Source organism: Nanorana parkeri, unplaced genomic scaffold (genome assembly GCF_000935625.1).
Source record: "Nanorana parkeri isolate BGI_ZX_2015 unplaced genomic scaffold, ASM93562v1 scaffold1436, whole genome shotgun sequence".
NCBI classification, from domain to species: Eukaryota; Metazoa; Chordata; class Amphibia; order Anura; family Dicroglossidae; genus Nanorana; species Nanorana parkeri.
Genome location: NW_017307704.1, coordinates 90,932 through 111,197, shown reverse-complemented (window position 1 = coordinate 111,197; position 20,266 = coordinate 90,932). Strand labels below are relative to the sequence as shown.

At 43.8% G+C, this 20,266-nt stretch overlaps 1 protein-coding gene across 1 annotated transcript in view; it reads left to right on the top strand.

Annotated features, from left to right (window-relative positions):
• Positions 1 to 11,966: 11,966 nt before the first annotated feature.
• HMG20B (high mobility group 20B) overlaps positions 11,967 to 20,266 on the top strand; it is a 52,788-nt gene continuing 44,488 nt past the window's right edge. Inside the window, exons 1-3 of the mRNA XM_018569975.1 lie at positions 11,967 to 12,001; positions 12,089 to 12,197; positions 16,958 to 17,161. Of these exons, the coding sequence (XP_018425477.1) occupies positions 11,967 to 12,001; positions 12,089 to 12,197; positions 16,958 to 17,161 (348 nt within the window). The remainder of the gene's footprint in view (positions 12,002 to 12,088; positions 12,198 to 16,957; positions 17,162 to 20,266) is intronic.

The window sequence follows — 20,266 nt, the reverse complement described above, 5'->3', positions numbered from 1 at the left end:
GCTCGCGGGATACTGAGACGCCACAGTATACCGCAAGCTAATGCTCGCTGTATACTGAGACGCTGCAGCTGAAGCGGATCCCGACAATTATGTCTGGATCCGCCCAGCTGTGTGAGTGACGGCAGAGCCAGCTGTACCCTCCCCTCCCCCGTCCGTTCCGCCAGTCAGCTCTGGCGGGTTGGGGAGGGGAGAATCCAGCCCCTCCCCTGTCACGGCAGTGAGCTGTGACAGAATCGGGAGGTGAGCGAACACCGGTATGTGTTCGCTCACTTCCCAATCTACTGAGCCGACCTGTGACAGTCTCATTGTCACAGGTCGGCTAGAACTACGAGGTGAGTGAAAAGCAGATGTAAACGGCTGCAAACTTTTGCAAAACAGGCGCAATCAGGAAAATGACAGGATGACAGCGGCTCCGTTCTCCTCACCGCTCAGCCATCCTGAAACTTGTGGCTTCTCCCCGCCAGCCGACGCTTGCTCCTCCGCCCCACCGGCCCAACCCTGGAGATTTTTTTTTATCCCCGTTGCCACAGCCCCTACAAGCAGGGGTCAGCAGCGGGGATCCATGGAGTCACAGATCCCTGCCTGGAGCGGCTCCAGGCAGGGATGAGAGGCTCCAGATGCCGCCAACTTTTCCCATTGATTTGATTTTCAACTGCTGCGTTGCTAGCGTTTGTAAAAGACCCCCCAAACCATATATTTTCTGAAAGCGCAGGCCCGGTAGAATAAAAAGATGGTGATACTAAATTTGTAGGCCGTGCGATAATTGCGCAAATGTTTCTCAAATTAATATTAAACCGATAAAAATACACAATTCAATTGATAAAACACACTAAAATCAGTATCAGCGCACAAAAAAAAATAATTTTCTGACTAAATCTAAAAGATAAAACTGTATTGAGTTAATAAATAACAAATATTTGCAAATTTGAAATTGCGCCTTTTTGCGAAAAGGTAAAAAAATTACGGTACGCAAAACTGTAAATAAGCAACTTATGTTAAAAAAAAATGTCACGCTGTGTTGGTGTTTGTGTTGTGATAAAATGATACAGGCGTATATTTATTGCAACACAAAGATCACAACGCATGGCAATGCGTCACAAAGCTTTGCCATGCGCTGCCACAGTTAATTTAATTTTTTTTTAAAGAAAAAAATACATTAAAAAAATCATGCACTGCGATGCGTTCTAACAACGCACTGCAGCGCATGTGCATGGCGTACACCTCAATATGTGTATGTTATGTGGGGGGAGGGAGGGGTTGTGCTTTTTTTTATTATTTTTTTTGTACACATTTTTTTATTTTATTTTTTTTTTACATTTTTATTTTTTTTATTTTTTATTTTTTTACATTTTCTATTTATTTTTTAATAATTTTTTATTTTTATTTTTTTACTGTTGGGGGGGCTGCGGCGAAATATCTGGGGTCTAAATAGACCCCTGACATTTCCCTTTTGAAATAGAAAAAGAAATTGAGGACATAAGTCCTCAATTTCTTTTTCTGCAGCCCCAGCACTCAATGAATGAGAAGCCTCAGTACAGAGGCTTCTCATTCATTCACAAACTAATGATAGTAAAAATATTTTACTATCATTAGTTTCTGAATGGGGAGGAGCCTCTGTAGTGAGTGCTAGTCCCCATTCATAAATTCTTGAATGAACAGGCTGTGATGTAAATCGCAGCCTGTTCATTCATAACTGGGGACACATAGTACTATGTGTCCCCAGTTATTTACAAACACCGGAGTGATCAGACGATCACTCCGGTGTTTGCTCTGCACAGAGGGATCGTTAAATATCATTGATATTTAACGATCCCCCACTCGGCCACGCTACACAGAGCCGCTGTCATCCAAAAACTGACAGGATGACAGCGGCTCAGAACAGAAGACGCTCAGCCATCCTGAATTGCGGCCAGCCGCCGCTCGTTCCCGGGACCCCCCCGACCCCCCCGACGGTGATTTTTTAATGGATCCCCGCTGCCACAGACCCTACAAGCAGTGGGGATCCATGGAGTCCCTCATCCCTCCCTGGGATGGCTCCAGGGAGGGATGAGAGACTCCAGATGCCGGCGGCCGGCAGCGGCGGTGCCGGCGGGGGGCCGCCCGGTATTTTTGATAATAGCGGTCATCAGCGGCTTGTGAGCCGCTGATGACAGCTATTAATTTAAAGGAGACAGTCTGCTGAACAGTTCTACTATAAGCTGATGGTCGCTAAAGCGACCATCAGCTTATAGTAGAACTGTAAATGCCAGGTCCGTACGGCATACTGAGCTGGCCAGCTGGAAGCACTTTTGTAGGTCCGTATGCCGTACGTCCTTGGCAGCGAAAGGGTTAAACCTTTTGGTTGCATAGTCTTTAATAGGAATATCCCCTTAGTTTTAATGAAATGTTATTTGAATACTGTATTTTTAATACGTTAATTGATAATTTTATTAGTTTATACTTGTCAAGTGTTCTTGACAGTATGTTAAAATGCAGATGTCACAGCAAAAAAATTCCATATCAGTGCAAATCCATTTTATTAATAGATGTCACTCAAACGACAAGCGCTTTCGGGGCCGCGCAGGGTCCCCTTCATCAGGCTCAGAGATCACGACTAGTCATACATACTGACAATACGACTTGTCAGTATGTTGTCTGATTGCTAATAGATATGATGAAATCTGGTGGCCACTGATAGGAAAAGCAACCACAGGTGTAGAAATGTCAGGACTATAAATAATGTGGCACAGGAAATGTCAGCATGCACGCTGACCCTTGGAAGAAGTCATGTGACGAAACGCGTCGAAGGCTGGGCATATGAACGTTTCCTGGTGCATGGATGCTGCTGGCCTGTTTGATACAAAGAAATCAGTGAATTAACTTTTTTGTAAGTGTATTTGTAACTCTATTAATAAAGTATATGAGAAATACACAATGGAAGGTACTTTTTTCTTTCTTTTGAGTGTTTACTGATATCAAACCTGATGGAGGATTGGAGGTGCCAGACATTCTGGGGGACAGAGAAGAACTTGAGGAGTGACATGTTCTGAATGATGCAAACTAAAAGCGCGTGTGGGTTATCCTATACAGGGTAGCCCCATATATCTGCTGTGTGTATTTCTTTGGATTAAAGAGCACGGTAGTGTGGATTGGCACTGCTATTGGCACGGTTATTCATGAATATAGGAGGTTGAAGTCACTGCTATATTGAGAATTCTCTGACACTATGCTAAAAATATAGAAATGTGAAACGACATGCAATTTTTCTTTTAAAGGAATTTTTGAAGTTTGGACTGTTTGGAGTTAATACTGACACGGTATATGGTGTATTAATGCAGGACTCAAAATTTCCACTCGCTTGCTCGTGTTTGGCGAGTGAAAATGCAGTGCAGGCGAGTGGAAATTCAGTCAGGCTTGCGGTCACGGACCGCAAACCTGCCTTGTGGGAGCAGCTGCTCCTGCTGGGCTGTTTCTGTTCTTTCAGCCGCAGCTCTTCACTGAGCTCTGGCCGAAAACAAAGTCATTAGTGTCTTACTAATCGCACCAGATCACCAGGGATCTGCCTGCTTGCCTCCTCCCTGCAGAAAGGCAAGCAGGTGAGGGGGCTTTATTGTTATATTTTATGTGTGGGGGGGGCAGGGAACAGGGGGATTCTTGTGTGTCAGCGGCGAGCGTGAGTTGGGGAGGAGGTGCGGCGCACAGCGTGTGGAGCTGTGAACAGGGCCAACTGATCGGAAGCCGATTAATCGATTATTGAAAAAGTTGACAACTTTTTCAATAATCGATTATAATCGATTATGTTGATTAGTTGTTGCAGCCCTAGTTTATAATATTTATTTTTGTAACTTTATTCTGCATACAACAGAGTGCCAAAATGCCCAGTTGTGAACAGGGACTTACTGAAAAGAAGCACCTACGTCATTTGTGGTTAAATCTTTTCTCCATCTTTTTTAGGTGGTGTTGTCAAGTCTTTTTAAGGGCGTTTACAGTAAAAAGTTTATAGCTGATGTTGCCATCTCCATTAAACATATTGTACTTCAAAATCATGTCCACTCTTAAACTCCTCACTTCCAGTGTGAACAAGTTTAAATTTAGCAACCTTGTCTCATAGCTTTGGTCCTCCAACCCCTTAATTAGTTTTGTTGCTCTTCTCTGTACTCTAGCTCAAGGACATCCTTTTTGTGGATTGGTGACCAAAACTGAACCGCATACATGAGTGATCTATAAAGTGGCAAAATGATTGCTTTTTCTTTATAGTACCCTGTTTCCCCGAAAATAAGACCTAGTACTATTTTGGGAATTGCTAAAATATAAGACCTACCCCGAAAATAAGACCCGGTGGTGGCATAAGGGGGAACTTGAAGAGCCGCGGGAGAGGCAGGAGAGAATCAGCTGTGCCAACAAAGCCAGCGTTAGAGGAGGCGAGGCGGCAGCGGAGGGAGCAGAGCCGCATAAGCCGATGCCTCCTCTATAGCGCCGGCTCCTGTCACAGGCGGAGTGATACCAAATGTACTCTGCCTGTGAGGAATAGATAGGGAAAGTGCGCTTCGCTCATTCTGGCCAGCAATTGGTTAGCAAATTGCTCTTGGAAAGGTACGGCACCCCTGATTTGCCTGATCCATTCCATTTTTCGTAACAGTTTTTATAAGCTTCAATAGAAAATAAACAAGGCACTGTACATAGTATTTGAGTACATAAGGTGTCGCTTACACAGTGAAGTAGAAACGTTACAGTATAATTTAAGATACAAATACAGTTGCATCAACCACATATAGTACAATAAAGTAAAGAGACTAGGAAAGAAACTCAAAGTAACTCAAGGAAGAGGTCCATCAGATGGTGAGTATTACCGTTTTTCTGATACAGGTCCACCCCCGGGTCCTGAGCATGTCCTCCCTCACCTATCACTAGGAGCCTGGCCCCATCACAGGCATCAAAGGGTATGGGTATCTACACCGTATTACCAAAATCATTGGATTCAGGTGTTCTGTGAAATTTCCTTGTTGCTAAATATTTCACGGTCAACTGATAGTGGATTATAACAAACTGGAAGCAACTGGGAACAGCAACTCAGCCACGAAGTGGTAGGCCACGTAAAATGACAGAGCGGGGTCAGCGCATACAGTGCGCAGAAGTCGCCAACTGTCTGCAGTGTCAATAGCTACAGACTTCCAAGCTTTGTGTGGCCTTCAGATTGGCACAACAAATAGGTTGGACTTGATGAACTAATGTCTTTATTCAACCTCAAATACTATGTAACAGTGCGTAGAGAGCTTCATGGAATGGGTTTCCATGGCTGAGCAGCTGCATCCAAGCATAGCATCACCATGTGCAATGCAAAGCGTTGGATGCAGTGGTGAAAAGCACGCCGCCACTGCACTCAGAGAACTGGAGACGTGTTCTCTGGAGTGACGAATCATGCTTCTCTGTTTGGCAATCCGAAGGACATGTCTGGGTTTGGCAGTTGCCAGGAGAATGGTACTTGCCTGACTGCATTGTGCCAAGTGTAAAGTTTGGTGGAGGGGGGATTATGGTATGGGATTGTTTTTCAGGGGCTAGGCTTGGCCCCTTAGTTCCAGTGAAGGGAACTCTTTAAGGCATCAGCATACCAAGACATTTTGGACAATTTCATGCTCCCAACTTTGTGGGAACAGTTTGGGGATGGCCCCTTCTTGTTCCAACATGATTGCACACCAGTGCACAAAGCAAGGTCCATAAAGACATGGATGAGCGAGTTTGGGGTGGAGGAACTTGACTGGCCTGCACAGAGTCCTGAACTCAACCCGATAGAACACCTTTGGGATGAATTAGAGCGGAGACTGCGAGCCAGACCTTCTTGTCCAACATCAGTACCTGACCTCACAAATGCGGTTCTGGAAGTATGGTCAAACATTCCCATAGACACACTCTTAAACCTTGTGGGCAGCCTTCCCAGAAGAGTCGAAGCTGTTTTAACTGCAAAGGGTGGGCCAACTCATTATTGGGATGCCATTAAAGTTCATGTGTGTGTAAAGGCAGGCGTCCCAATACTTTTGGTAATATAGTGTAAGCTAGGGTGCTGGTGTAATATCCATGGTTCCCAGATATTTAAAAACTTAGTGTGGTTGGGTTGTCAGCTAGAATGTATGCCAACCGTTCATTCAGCATAATGTTGCCCATTCTCTGGGTGAATTCCCGGAAAGGAATACATTGCTTTTTCCAATTCCTGGCTATGGTCAATTTGGCTCCAAGGAATATAAGATGTGCCAGGGAACCCTGGAACTTCGTTAAGCCAGGCACCGTTGTATGTAACAAGACCTGTGTTGGGTTTTTCTGGATGTGTTTGTTAAACATGCCGGATAGCAATTGGTAGATCTTTTTCTAAATGCGGGAAGCAAATGAACAAGACCACCAAGTGTGCAACATGTCTCCGGGAGATGGGCATCCACGAAAGCACTTATTAGATGAGGTGGGGAATAGTTTTGCTAAGTGGGTGGGGACTAGGTACCATCTGAATAGGACTTTATAAGCCACTTCCCAGTTTGTAACGTTTAGTGAGCATTTAGAGATATTTTCCCACACCTGTTTCCAGTTGTCAGTGGACCATCATAAATTAAGATCCATCTCCCATTTATTAGGGTAGGAATGTAGGTTAAGGTTCGTCAGGGCATTCAGTTTAGAGTACAAGATCCATATTAATTTGGGTCCACACGGGCAATTGAGGCAGGTGTGTTCAAAACAAGTGAGTGGGTTGTTCAAAGTTTTTCTCTTCCTCAGACAATTCTGCATCAGGAATCTTTTTGTGTTCCTTAAGATATGACCAAGTGGGGACATTAGCACTTAATAATAAATCGTATACCCTATTCTACCCGTGGTTATTCCACCATTTAAATGCGTTCGGGTCATTGTATCCCGGGAGCAATAATGGTTGCGGGAAGAAGGGGCAAATAAAGTGATATAGGACCCGCCGAATATTTAAGCAAGTCAGACACTTTAAGGGTGTGTTTCATGAGAGGGCTTAGAGAAGACAAATAATTTTTAGTAGGGAGCCATGGGAGAGCATGGAGTGGGATAGGGGAACAGTCTTGAATCTCCAACCGGGTCCATAGAGGAATATTGGTTACGCGATGGATAGTAATGAGGGGTAAAATTTGGGATGCCTGATAGTATAGTAGGACATTCTGTAGTCCTATGCCTCCATCTTTTTTATGTTTATACAAAGAAGACCTCGATACTCTAGGTCTTAACCACTTGAAGTCCGAGGTGTTAAACCCTCTTCCTGTCCAGGCCATTTTTCAGTATTCAGCGCTGCGGTACTTTGACATTTTTTCCATCATGCAATGCTGTACTGAAATTAATTTTCTACAATTGTTGGGGGACAGATAGCTTTCTTTTGGTGGTATTTAATCACCACTGGGGTTTTTATTTTTTGCTATATTAAGGAAAAATCACGGTAAATTTTGAAAAAAAACCTTTCTCCTATATTTAATTATGAAACATTTAATAATACCCAATATTTTGGTAAAATATAAAAGACGCGGTCATTAGGGCTGCAGCTAACGATTATTTTCCTAATCGATTAGTTACCCGATTAATCGGATAAAATAAAGTTAATACCATAATTTATTTAAAATAAAATACACAAATGCAGCGTTACAGACATAAAGTCTACTTGAGAATAAAACAGTGCACACATTTTTTGATATCGCACTGGAACGCAGGGCATTGCAGTACCGCGCATTCCAGTGCAGGCGATCACACTGCAGACGGGAGGGGCATTTGGGTTCCATTTGAAATTAATGGCACTGCAACGCACCTGCAGCAAAATTTGTCAGGCCAAAACTGAAAATGACTTTTCCCACCTTTTTTATTTATATACATACAATTATTAAAAGGATACATCTTTTTAATAATTGTATGTATTATATTAGACACTGTAATTAGGTTCATGGATTTTAAATAATGTGAATTGTAAAACTAAGCAAATATAATAAAAAAAACAACCCTTTATTTAACCACTTCTGGGCCGCAATACCTCCTATAGTAGTGGTTAAAACAAGAACTTCTTGGTACTGCTTTTAACAGGCGATGGCTGTTAATGTACAAGCGATCCGACGTCTGTACAGCCGCCTGTCCGCCGTTGTCTCCTCCGGGCACCGCTGTCCCCGTGCTTCCAGCCACTGATCTCTCTTCCGATCACTGGACCCGGAAGTGATGTGAGTTACATCACTTCCGGTGTCACTGTACACAGTCTCTGGCTCTTGGAGCCAGGGGATGAAGCTGGGAAAGCAGATCTTTGCTTCCTCAGCTTCTTTGTGGTCCCTAGGTGACATAAGGGGTCTGAAATAACAGTGAGGTCTCCATAAGGAGGACCTGTCACACCCTATCTGCTATTACATAGGGGTGCTTATTAGCCCCCTATGTAATAGCAATAGGGTTAGTGTAAAAAAATAAAGTGTTTAAAAGTTATAAAAATGAAAGTAGCATAAAAGAAAAATAAAGAAATAAATCCTCCGCCCCGCACGTGCACGCACATACACGCGTCGGTGCACCTACGTGTGAAAAGGACAATTGTGAATGTCGGCGTGAGAGCAATAATTCTAGCCTTGTCAATCACTGTTAGCACTAAACTGATGAGCGGTAAAAGCGTTTAAAATGTTGCCTATTGGAAATTTTGGGTATTTACTTTTTTTGCGGCTTCACATGGCTTGACATGTTTGGTATCTATTTACCCGGCGTGACCCAGTCTTTCATATTTCACCAAAAAATTGGGTATCGTCATACGAATGGCCCGGACGGGGTGTTGATCGTACTGCAGCCAGCACCAGCGGGGAGGAGAACAGCGGCAACTATTCGATGATGAGAATCGTAACCAATGATTCTCATTATCGATTTTAATCGAATAGTTGTTGCAGCTCTAGGGTTCACGTTGGGTAAATGGACACCAAACATGCCAGGCCTTAAAATTGCACGCACCCGTGAAACTTTGAAAAACGACTACCCAAATTGTCCATAGGTGACGCTTTACAAGATTGAAGGTGAGGGTGCAAGATTGAAGGTGAGGGTGCAGGAGGGGGGGGCGGTGGTACTGCGGCAAGGGAGGGTGGCGCGCATGGTGGCACATACAAGCGATCGGACAGCTATAGAGCCGCCGATTGCTTGTATGTGTAACGGCTGTACGGATTCCCGGCGGGATTCTGCTCGCCCGCGCAGAAAAAAGACGTACATTTACGTGACCCAGCCGAGAAGGGTCCGCCAGTAATTTTACAATGGGTGGACGGCAACGGGTTAAGGGGTGCCATATACATTTTAAAATAGTCCTCTGTAATGATCATAAGGCCAAGAAAGATATTGCCACCGGCAGGGTTCTAAAATAATATTGCAATTTTGGGAGTAGGGACATTCTGACCGCAGCCAAGATGGCTTATGGTGTACCCAGTTGGGGAATATAATTGGCCATATACAGGTTATCATAGGAGGGGGTTATAGTCACTCCTAGATATCGTATGGATTGTTGTGCCCAAGAGAAAGCAAAATTCTCACGAAGTTGCTTATACTCGTGTTGGAGTAAGGATATATTCATAGGAGCAAGTACATCCCCTTTTTAATGCATGTCAGAACTTTGTTTGCCGCAGCCTGGCATTGCATGCTATTATTCAATCTGTAGTCGACTATGACCCCCAAATCGTTTTCCATTTCTGACTTCCCTGGTGGAGTACCCATTAATGTGTATTCCGCTTGCCTATTTTTAACCCCAAAATGCATTACTTTACATTTTTCAACATTAAACCATCTGCCATGTAGTTGCCCACTCTCTTATTATATGCAGGTCCTTCTGTAATGTTATAATGTCTAAGCTCGTGTCTATTACCCTCCCAATTTTAGTATCATCTGCAAACACAGAAACATAGCTATTTACAACTTTCCCAATATTATTAATAAACAGGTTAAACGGTATTGGGCTTAGCACAGAACCCTGGGGCATGCCACTCTCGACATTAGAGCAATTTGAAAGAGCCATTTATAAAGTGACTGTGCAATAAATAGATACCGTAACAATTGGCAATAGTATTTTCTTCCTTTTTTTTTTTCTTCAAACGGTCAATCAATAATCGATATTATAATGTGCAAATTTCATCGATGTGACCAATAACATAAATCCTTAGGAATACTGCTTACCTGACTCCCAGACCCAAAGCGGGTCTAACCACGCTTGTCCCCTCTTTTGAAACCCAGGTAAGGGAATGTAGCCCACTGTCCTGCACATGGGGAAAGCTCCTGATCTCCTTTCTCTGTGGTTACTCTGTGGTATTGCCACTTCCAATGTATCTTCTACGTAGTGCAGATCAATATATATATAATTTTAAAAAATGCTTTATTCAAACAAAGTCCTACTCGCATGTAGATTAAAAACAAATTGCATCAAAATTGGATATACACTTCTCAATCCTCTGTGAACTTCGTCAACTGTGCTTGCCTGCTCCAGCCTATGTACGTTGCGTCAAATGCGCAACTTCATCAGGGAGTCGATGAAGTAGACATCATCTGTTATTGTAGAAGATGGTAAAACCCTCTGCACTCCTCACAGCGTTCCCGGCGCAGATAACCGCAATGGTGCTCGCAGTGACAATCATGGATGGCACCATGCAATCATCATAGGAAAGACAGGAATCGCCAGCACTCAGCAAATGTTGTTGATGGACCAGTCGTCACAGAAAAAAAAACAATGTTTCGGGGCCGCACAGGGTCCCTTCATCAGGGGAAATATTAGTTTTAGACCCCTGACGTTTCCCTTTTGAAAAAGAAATTGGGGACACAGAGTCCCCATTTCTTTTTCTGCAGCCTCAGCACTCAGTACAGAGGCTTCCCATTCATTCAGAAACTGTTGATAGTTTGATATTTACTATCAACCAGTTTCTGAATGGGGAAAAGCCTCAGTAGTGAGTGCTTCTCCCCATTGAGAAAATCATGAATGAACAGGAAGTGATGTAAATCACATCCTGTATATACAGGTGAAACTCGAAAAATTTGAATATCGTGCAAAAGTTCATTTATTTCACTAATGCAACTTAGCTGTCTACCAGGAGATTTTGGAGCACTTCATGCTTTCTTCCGCAGACGAGCTCTATTGGGATGCTGACTTCATTTTCTAGCAGGACTTGGCACCTGCCCACACTGCCAAAAATGTTCTGAGATTGTGGATTTGCGGTTTTCATAAGCCATAATCATCACAATTATGACACATCACGGCTTGAACTATCTTGCTTTGCATGTAATGAGTCTATCTCATATATTAGCTTCACCTTTTAAGTTGCATTAGTGAAATAAATGAACTTTTGCACGATATTCTAATATATATATATGTGTGTGTGTGTGTGTATGTATGTATGTATTTATATATAATATATATACACACACACACACACCACGGTCAGCCGCTGGTGATCGCAAGGCACAAATTAAAATCCCATGTATTCCTATGGGGGCCGTTCACGCAAATTCACCGAATTGCTTGTCAAGATACGCCTGTTTGAAATGGTCCCTGAGCTTCTTTTGTCGCAATTATCAGCTCGTTTTGCTCCATCGACTTCAATGAAAACGCGCAGATCAGCGCCTTTCAACGTGTTTGCGTGTGTTTTTGCAGCTGAGACTGCTTTTCATTGGGCAACTGAAAACCAGCTGAAAATGCACCTTAAAACGCTATTACATATGAACAGAAAACGCCTGTAAAGCACACAGAAACACTGTTGCCCTGGTGTGAATGGTGTCTGTAAACCTTCAATAAAGCTGCTTGAAGCTTGACCAAGGCTGTGCAAAAGATTGCTTTACACACTGTATTTCAAACAAAAGTCTTTGTGAATAAGGCTTAAAATGGATTTACATTTTGATCAAAATCTAAAAGCTGAAGTCAGTAAATTTGATACTACATAAGAAATTTAAAGTGGAACCTTTTTTCTTCAATTTTGTCTTTTTGTGTAACAGGAGTTTACCTTGGATATATGTGGACCATGTCCCAGGCAACCAAGAATGTGACCGGATTATTGTGAGTACATACTGTATAGCAAATAGTTTAGACATATCTTGTATATCATGCTTGTGTCGGGATATATTTTTTGATTTTATATCTCAGGCATCCTGTTTCCAAAACACCAAGTGGCAATTATTTGGTCGCCATTAAACAAGAGAAAACTGAAGTGCCCAGAACAAGTGAAGAGAAAAACTCAGTGGTTGAAGAAGAGGTGAAGTAACACTTCCTTTTGTTTAGGTTACTTTTAAATAGTTGTAATAAAAGATCAACAAGGTTTTTTGTTTTTTTAGGCCCACATTTTGGGCTCGTTAACACCATCTGCATTCGGGCGGCACTGGAAAAAAACGGTCATTTACCTTGTCATGGTACTAACAAATGTTTTGTCATGTATTGTCAAGTACTAACAAAAAAAAGGAAAGATTAAGCACATGGGCACTGCTCGGGCACATGCACATCAGCAGCTGGCTGCTGGTGCGAACAAGACTTTGGACTTCCTAGCAGCTGATCTTCTGAGCGGGAAAAAAAAGTAAATTTAAATAAGTTGGAAGAACAATGATGAAATTGAAAACGGCACCCTGCCTCAGCAGCTCTGCTGATTCTCAGTGGGGGTTAATGCTCAGGCTGAATTTCCCTTGCTACAGAATATTCAGTTGGAGGGGTTTTCCATTTGGTAAAAGAAGTTCCTTGATGTGAAGTTCTAGAAATGCCACACCACAGGTTAATAGTCCATTTAAATTTTTTTTTTCCAAAGCAAGATCAGATAGAGATCAAGTGAGGAAGCCAACATGTTTCGAGGCCCAACAGTGGCCCCTTCAACAAGGCTAAGAAAACATGCAAAAAATAACAAAAGAACAGCGCCTTCTCCTTATGAAATACTGTTTAATTTGTCAATAAAAGACTGGATAAAAATATATATCCACTCACAAACAGTCTGTATATTGGGCATTCAGAACAAACGTCCAAATTGGTGGACTTGGGTCAGCACCCTGTTGAACTATCGGACATCCAGAATGTGAGCAGAAGCAATCTATTAGGCTTTGCTGATGTGTTTCCAGGGATAAACCCTCTTCTTCAGAGCAAATGGCAATACTCCAATTAACAGCTGAGCTGGGTGACAGACTTGATAATATAGATCCTTGTATTCACCTAGCTCAGCCATCGAGTGCATGCAGATCCTTAGCTACGTTTGGGGTTGGCTATATCCTGGATTTAAGGTCTGCCTGTAGGTGTTCCTCATGGGGTGGGAGGCACATATGACCGAGTGACTTGTTGCTTTGTCACACTGCCTCCAAGGCAAACAGCACCCCTGTTTTGGCAGTGAGGTGACTTGTCACAGGGATGGTGCCCTCCTTCATCCAGTATGATGTGGTAATTGAGGTAACCTGTTTCCCCGTCCCTTCTGGGGTGGCTATCTATGGGGTCTGGGTACCTTTTTGTTTTCCTTGCTCCCTGTGTGTGTGATATGCAGTGCCTCCTACCAGTCACATTGTCTCCGAGTAGCAGATAGACGCTGGTTCTAACCAGGAGCAACCTGTTCTTCTGCCTTCAGTCCGCGTTTGCTGCATGGACTTCCCCCTTGGACACTGGTGTTTTTTATGGGACTGTGGGAGCCAGTGTTGGCTATATGCGTCAGGGATAGCTCTGAGATCCTAAATGTAGTTTTGCCTCCTCTGTGTCCAGTCGCAGGTGCACGCACCACGCGTTTGTGCTGTTCAACAATTGAGGCCATGGCTTGGGGTCCACTAGGGCTGGAGGCCATGGCCGCCATCTTAATGTTGGGCCCCATCCCATGTGGTATGTCACTTCCACAGCTGCCTGGTTTCTTTGCGTGGGCCCCCTTCACCCCCCCAACAACACTCACCAGCTGGAACTCTGGCAGCCCTATTTCCTTTGGTAGGCTCAGGCAACCTTAGGAGGCGGGGCCGGCAGCGATGCTGGGATTGAGCATGGGTTCATGTCTAATCATGTCATGTATTGAGTGCTGTGCCTGGGAGGGGTGTTGGCTGCTAATGTTGTGCCCAGTACACTTCCACTGTTATGTAATACAGGGGAGTATATAGCTGTCTTGCCAGAAGACTCTCATTTCAGCAGCACACTTGCTGTTTCCAGGTGCAGTGGGTTTTGTATTCTCCCTTGTTGTTGGTTTCCTTCTTTCTCTTGCTGGATCTAGGGGCAGCCTGTATGTGTTCCCCATGGGGGGACACATATGTCCAGGTGATCTGGTTGCTCAGTTATTGTATCCCACCAGGGAGAGAACGCCCCTTGTTGCGGCAGAAGCGATCTGTCTAGGGAGCATATCCCCACTTTCATCTGAGGGGGGATGTAGAAAGACAGTCTTCTGTGGGTTCCCTTCTACCCCTTATGTATGGCATGTGCTGGCTTTAGTGCATTTATTTAGTGTCTCTGCTGAGGTGGGAAGCAGGTTTCTTCCTGCCTCTACCACCATTAATCCTACTGAGCACCCTGAGTGGGCTGTTTGTATGTTTGCAGACTGGCCGCATATATGGTCTGGCGCAGAGCTTAAGACCCCATGTTGGGGGACGGGTCTCTGGCGGACTTGCTGTGCAAGGGTACTTGCCGACAACCATGTTTTGACTTGGCACGGTGTTTGTACTATGGTCTGACGGCCACCAATGCCCATGTTATGCGTGGCTGTGCGAAGTATGTGGGTAGGCATGAGTGTCTGATGCTCCATCCGGCCCCTCTTATGATGAAACACAGGGCGCTTTGGCTGCTGCTAGGTGAAGTGTGGACTTGCCTCTGTGTGATGTTGACTCAGCGCTACTCTTGTTGTGCCTGTCATGATGGTTCAAGGTTGCAGTGTGCCTCTATCCCCTGTTGGTGGCTGCAGTCACTTTGTGATATGTTTTTTTTCTGCAGTTACCATGTCTTGTGCCTGGGCTCCATGTTAGGGCTGCGGCTCCCCTCCTTGGGGAAATTATGGGGATTTTTGTTTTCCCTCTGTGCCCACTGAGACTTTTGCTCCTCTGTAGTTAAACAATAGAAAACAGATAAAAGAAGCGCTACTGCCCTTTAAGTATACATATAATACCATGTATGTTGTGGTGTTCATGCATAGCAACATTAGCATGAGCCTAGATAGACAATTGAATGATTAAATGATTGTACAAATGGATAAAATTACTCACTGTTGTATGAGATTAATGGATGGCTCAATGGTGACTGATGAGGAGTAATGTTTCTCTGCCGAGAAGGGCGCCTATCCGGAATCCAGGGTCACAGGGAAAGGAAAAGGCTGTGGGCTGTATTTTGGCCGGTTGCCTCCATCAGGGGCATATATATCAAAAGGATGACTCTGTGAAGAGTCACAAGCAAAGGGTGTCTCTGTGCAGAGTCACAAGGTCCCAGCTGGCCAGGCTGAGCCTTAGTGGCTGCGTGAAGGTGCGGCGAGGAGACCGCTCCGCTGCTGTCTGATTCGCTGTGTCTCGCTGGCAGTGAGCAGTAGGATCGATACACAGTGTGATGTCAGTGGAGGGCTGGGCGGAAGCTATCCAATGGCTACGCGTTTCGAGGCCGACGCCTCAGCCGGAGCGGGGAGTCAAGAACGGGCGGGAGTTTCAGGGACTGTTTAAATGTGACAGGTAGGAGCTACCTGCCGTGTAACTATTCTATAAGTGGAGACTCAAAAGGAATAATAACTTTGAGAGTGGATAAAAGCTAGGAAGTACACTTCCCACATGGTCTACCATTGCACATACAATACACACTTCGCTTGGTGAATGGAAACAAACTTTCATCCCGGGAAATACTCTGAGTGATGAATAAGGTGGGCAGTCAGGTCTGGATCAACAGTTGGCCCTGAGTACAATCAAGGGGGGAAATCTCTGTGTTTGCGATCTTGTTTCAAGGACCACTAACCTCCCATTCCTTGATTAAGATTTTTGTGCAGGGTCCCATGTGGCTCTCCCTTTGCATTTAACCATCACAGCCAATTTGAATTTGGTTCTTTTGCATCTTCAGAAATTGCCTTTTGATCCAATCAGAAATTAACCTTCACACATTTACTCACAAGGTTACTTTTCTGGTTGCCATTACCTCTGCAAGTCATGTCTCTGACCTGTTGGCCTTGTCCTGTAAAGAATGCTTACTTGACAGCCACTGCTTATATTAGAAAGACTTACTGGATTATGCACAAAGGGTAAAGAGTTTGGAGAAGCCAGTGAACAATCTAGGCCAAAATAGCTGATTTTGAAAAATTCTCCAATTCAGCTCACTTTCCAGTTCAGCTATGTTGTCCTAGATTGTTCACTCCTGCCTTCTCCAAACTCTTCACCCTTATGTGAATAACCCTGGTATTCTCTCCATCTTTCCTTATGGTCCCCACAAAGGGGAACAAGCTTATAGTTCCACCATCTCTTGGTGGCTCAAACAGATCAAAACTTTTTGCTGTAGAGTCGATTTAGAAAATCCACAGTTCTCTCTTACACAGTCATAGGACTATTTATAGAATGTCAGAGAACAAGATATGTTAATTCCTAGCTAGGTCAAAGTTACACACCAATGTCTGGTGTACTTTCTATCTAAGCAAGATATGGCTTTTGGTAGGAAGGTTTTGGAGAAGGTATATCTAACTTTTGATATTGCTGTTCTGCAAGGTGATTGACAATATCAGAACTTTTTATCCATAGGTGTCTTTCACAAATCCCAACAGGGTAACCTTTGATTTTCCATGCATGTAGAAAAGAAGAAAGGGTTAAGAAATTAAAATTGGTCTCAGCTTTAATATCATTATTACCCTCTGGACACGTTCCCGTAGCCAGTTCTCTATCCACGTACACACCACCTCAAGGTGATTGACCTCATCTTTTATGTTGCTCCCTGGCAAAAGAGGTCACCAGAAAGACTAGCTTCTGATTTAGCATTTATATTCTGCGTGCGTAACTCTTATAACTTTATTGTTGTTTAAACTTTGTTTTAAGTGTTTTTTTCTTTCTCCATTTAAAATTATAGCCTGTAAAGAAAAGAGGATGGCCAAAGGGAAAGAAACGAAAAAAAGTCTTGCCCAACGGACCAAAAGCTCCAATTACTGGATATGTGCGTTTTTTAAACGAGCGCAGAGAGCAAATTCGGTCACAATACCCTGATCTACCATTTCCTGAAATCACAAAGATGCTGGGAGCTGAGTGGAGTACTTTGCCGGGACAAGAAAAACAGGTCTTATAGCAGATCATAACTGTCTTCATTGTGTGTAATAAAGCATGTGTTTCTTCTGAACACACCTTTTCAGTGCTCTGAAAAAGCAGAGTGTTGGAACTGCAACCATAAACAATTTTAATTTAGTTTGATAGAAGTTTACTACAAACTACTTTAAGGCTTACTGCAAGTGTTTTATGTAATTTGGCACTGCCAACCAGAACATCTACTCCGGTATCTCCACTAACATTAAAACATAAGTACAATGGCTACTCCTGAACCACATAGATGCTCAGGAACTGAGCAACCTATAACCAGGCTTTGGCATTGGGTGTGTGTGGATTATCCAGTAGTGAAATTATTTGCATAGCCACCTCAATGGGCAGGTAGGAAACAGCTGAATTCACATATGCGCTTTAAATAAGCATGGTCCTAGAAACCAGTCGATGAAATGGGATCATGTTTCAAGTATTTCATGTATTTGCACCCTTGCAGCCAAATTTGAGAAACCACCATTATATGTTCCTGTTCACATTCATGCAGCATATCTAAAAATAATTTTAAAAAATACATTTCTTACCTTTTCTATTTGTTTCTTCGAAGCAGAATTGTATTCAGTGCATTCAGAAAGCATTTAGACCTCCTTCACTTTTTTAAATTTGGTTATGTTGCAGCCTGATACTACTGTTTTTTTAAATTCTTTTTTTTCTCATTTATCTACACTCAGTACCCCATAATGACAAAAGTGAAAACAGCATTTTAGAAATGTCCTGTGAAAAAAAAAAAAAAGAACAAAATGAAATATCACATGTACTTAAGTATTCAGACCCTTTATTCAGTACTTTGTTAAAGCACGTTTGGCAGCAATTACAGCCTTGAGTCTTTTTGGGTATGACATGACAAGCTTTGCACACCGCCAGTGGACAGCCATTTTCAGATCTCTCCAGAGATGTTCAATAGGGTTTGTTCTGGAAATTAATATACGCTTCCTGCGTATATTAATCCGTGCGCTTAAAAGCACAGTTGTACTAAACTCTTTCATAGAAGGACCGGAGGTCTGTAGAGTCATGTAGTCAAGACAAGGTGTTGCTTTCAAGCTGGAGTTCTGTGTTCAAGTGTCATTCTGACCACTAGCTCCGTTTATGTATAGGCAACAAAAGGAATGACAAACAGGAAGTCGTGGCTACAACAGCCAATCGTTTCCTCCATGCACAATGGCATCACAGGAAGTGACAACAGAAAAGTGGAGGGCACCCACGTGCATGAGCAGAGCATGACTCATCCTTGCCACATGTATGCACATCCGCCATTTTGGCCAGCATGGACCTTATTCAATACTGCTCAGAGTGACCAGTATCTATTAAGATCATTCTACTTGTTCTTATAGGTTTGAGACTATCTGAGGAGATATTGCTAATGCAGTTATCAATATACGGGACAAGTACACCGACAAGGCAGATATCAATGTCTTCTTGTAAAAACAGATGTATCCAAAAGGGGTAGCGCAGCCGTAATAGAGATATAATATGTATCTCTCGTTATGCAGACTTCGCTTCGCTAAGGTGCATAGACGTTTGAAGGCAAGAAGCCCAGCGCATTGGACCTAATGCTCACAAACCGGCAAACGACCCCACACACTGCGAACACGTCTCCAAACCCATGAGAAGGTTGAATACTGACGGTTTTACCGCTGGTCCTGATTCAACCCAAGTACGCTCTGCTAGAGCGCTCCTCGGTTAAATCTGACACAGTGAGGCAGATGACAACCTATAAAACACACACACACACACATATCCTAATCTAAAATGTCCACATGAGTCCATATAATAAAATTTCCACAACAGGTTCAAGTCAGGGCTCTGGCTGGGCCACTCTAGGACATTCACAGAGTTGTCCCTAAGCCACTTCTGTGTTGTCTTGACTGTGTGTTTAGGATCGTTGTCATGTTGGACGGTGAACCTTCGGCCCAGTCTGAGGTCCTGAGCACTGTGGAACAGGTTTTCATTGTGGACATCTTTGTACTTTGCTCCATTCAGCTTTCCCTCAACCCCGACCAGTCTCCCAGTGCCTGCTGCTGAAAAACACCCCTACAGCATGATGCGGCCACCACCATGTTTAACTGTTGGGATGGTATTGGGCAGGTGATGAGCGATGCCTGGTTTCCTCCAGACATAATGTTTAGAATTGAGACCAAACAGTTCAATCTTGGTTTAATCAGACCAGAGAATCTTGTTCCTCACAGGCGGAGAGTCCTTCAGGTGCTTTTTTGCATACTCCAAGCGGGCTTTCATGTGTTTTTCACTAAGGAGAGGTTTCCGTCTAGCCACTCTGCCATAAAGGCCAGATGGGTGGAGGTTTTGCAGTGATAGTTGTCCTTCTGGAACTTTGTCCCATCTCCACACAGGATCTCTGGAGCTCAGTCGGAGTGACAATCGGGTTCTTGGTTACCTCTCCTACTAAGGCTCTTCTGCCCCAATTGCTTAGTTTGGCCCGACGACCAGCTCTTGGAAAAGTCCTGGTTGTGCCAAACTTCTTCCATTTTGAGAATTATGGAGGCCACTGTGCTCTTGGGAACCTTCAGTGCAGCAGAAAGGTTTTCTTGTAGCCTTTCCCAGATCTGTACCTTGCTATAATCCTGTCTCTGAGCTCTGCAGGCAGTTCCTTTTGACATCATGGCTTTTTCTCTGATACAGTATGCATTGTCAGCTGTGAGGCCTTCTATAGAGAGGTTTGTGCTAGGGATACTAGTATGCCCAAATGCTCAGATACCTTCCCCGATACCGGAACTTCCGGTCAAAGGGAGATTTCCTCTGACCGGCAGTGCTGCCAGGCAACATAAAACCGGCTTCCTGGCCAATCAGGAAGCCCGTTTGGCCAGCTCCATGCTGTTTGGCTGGGAAGCTGGGTTCCCGGGCCAATCAACATGCAGCTGGCCAAACCGCATGGAGCAGGGTTTCCAGCTTTGGTGCGGGGTCAGGGGGCACAGAGGAAGGCCGTGCAGATAGTCACCCAGACAATGTAACTCGGATACTAATCAGGATGACGTTGGGCACCAGCAGTTTGGTCTTCCTTGACACATCATCCTTAGCTACCTCCAATAGAGCCTCCCAGGACCCCTTATGCTTC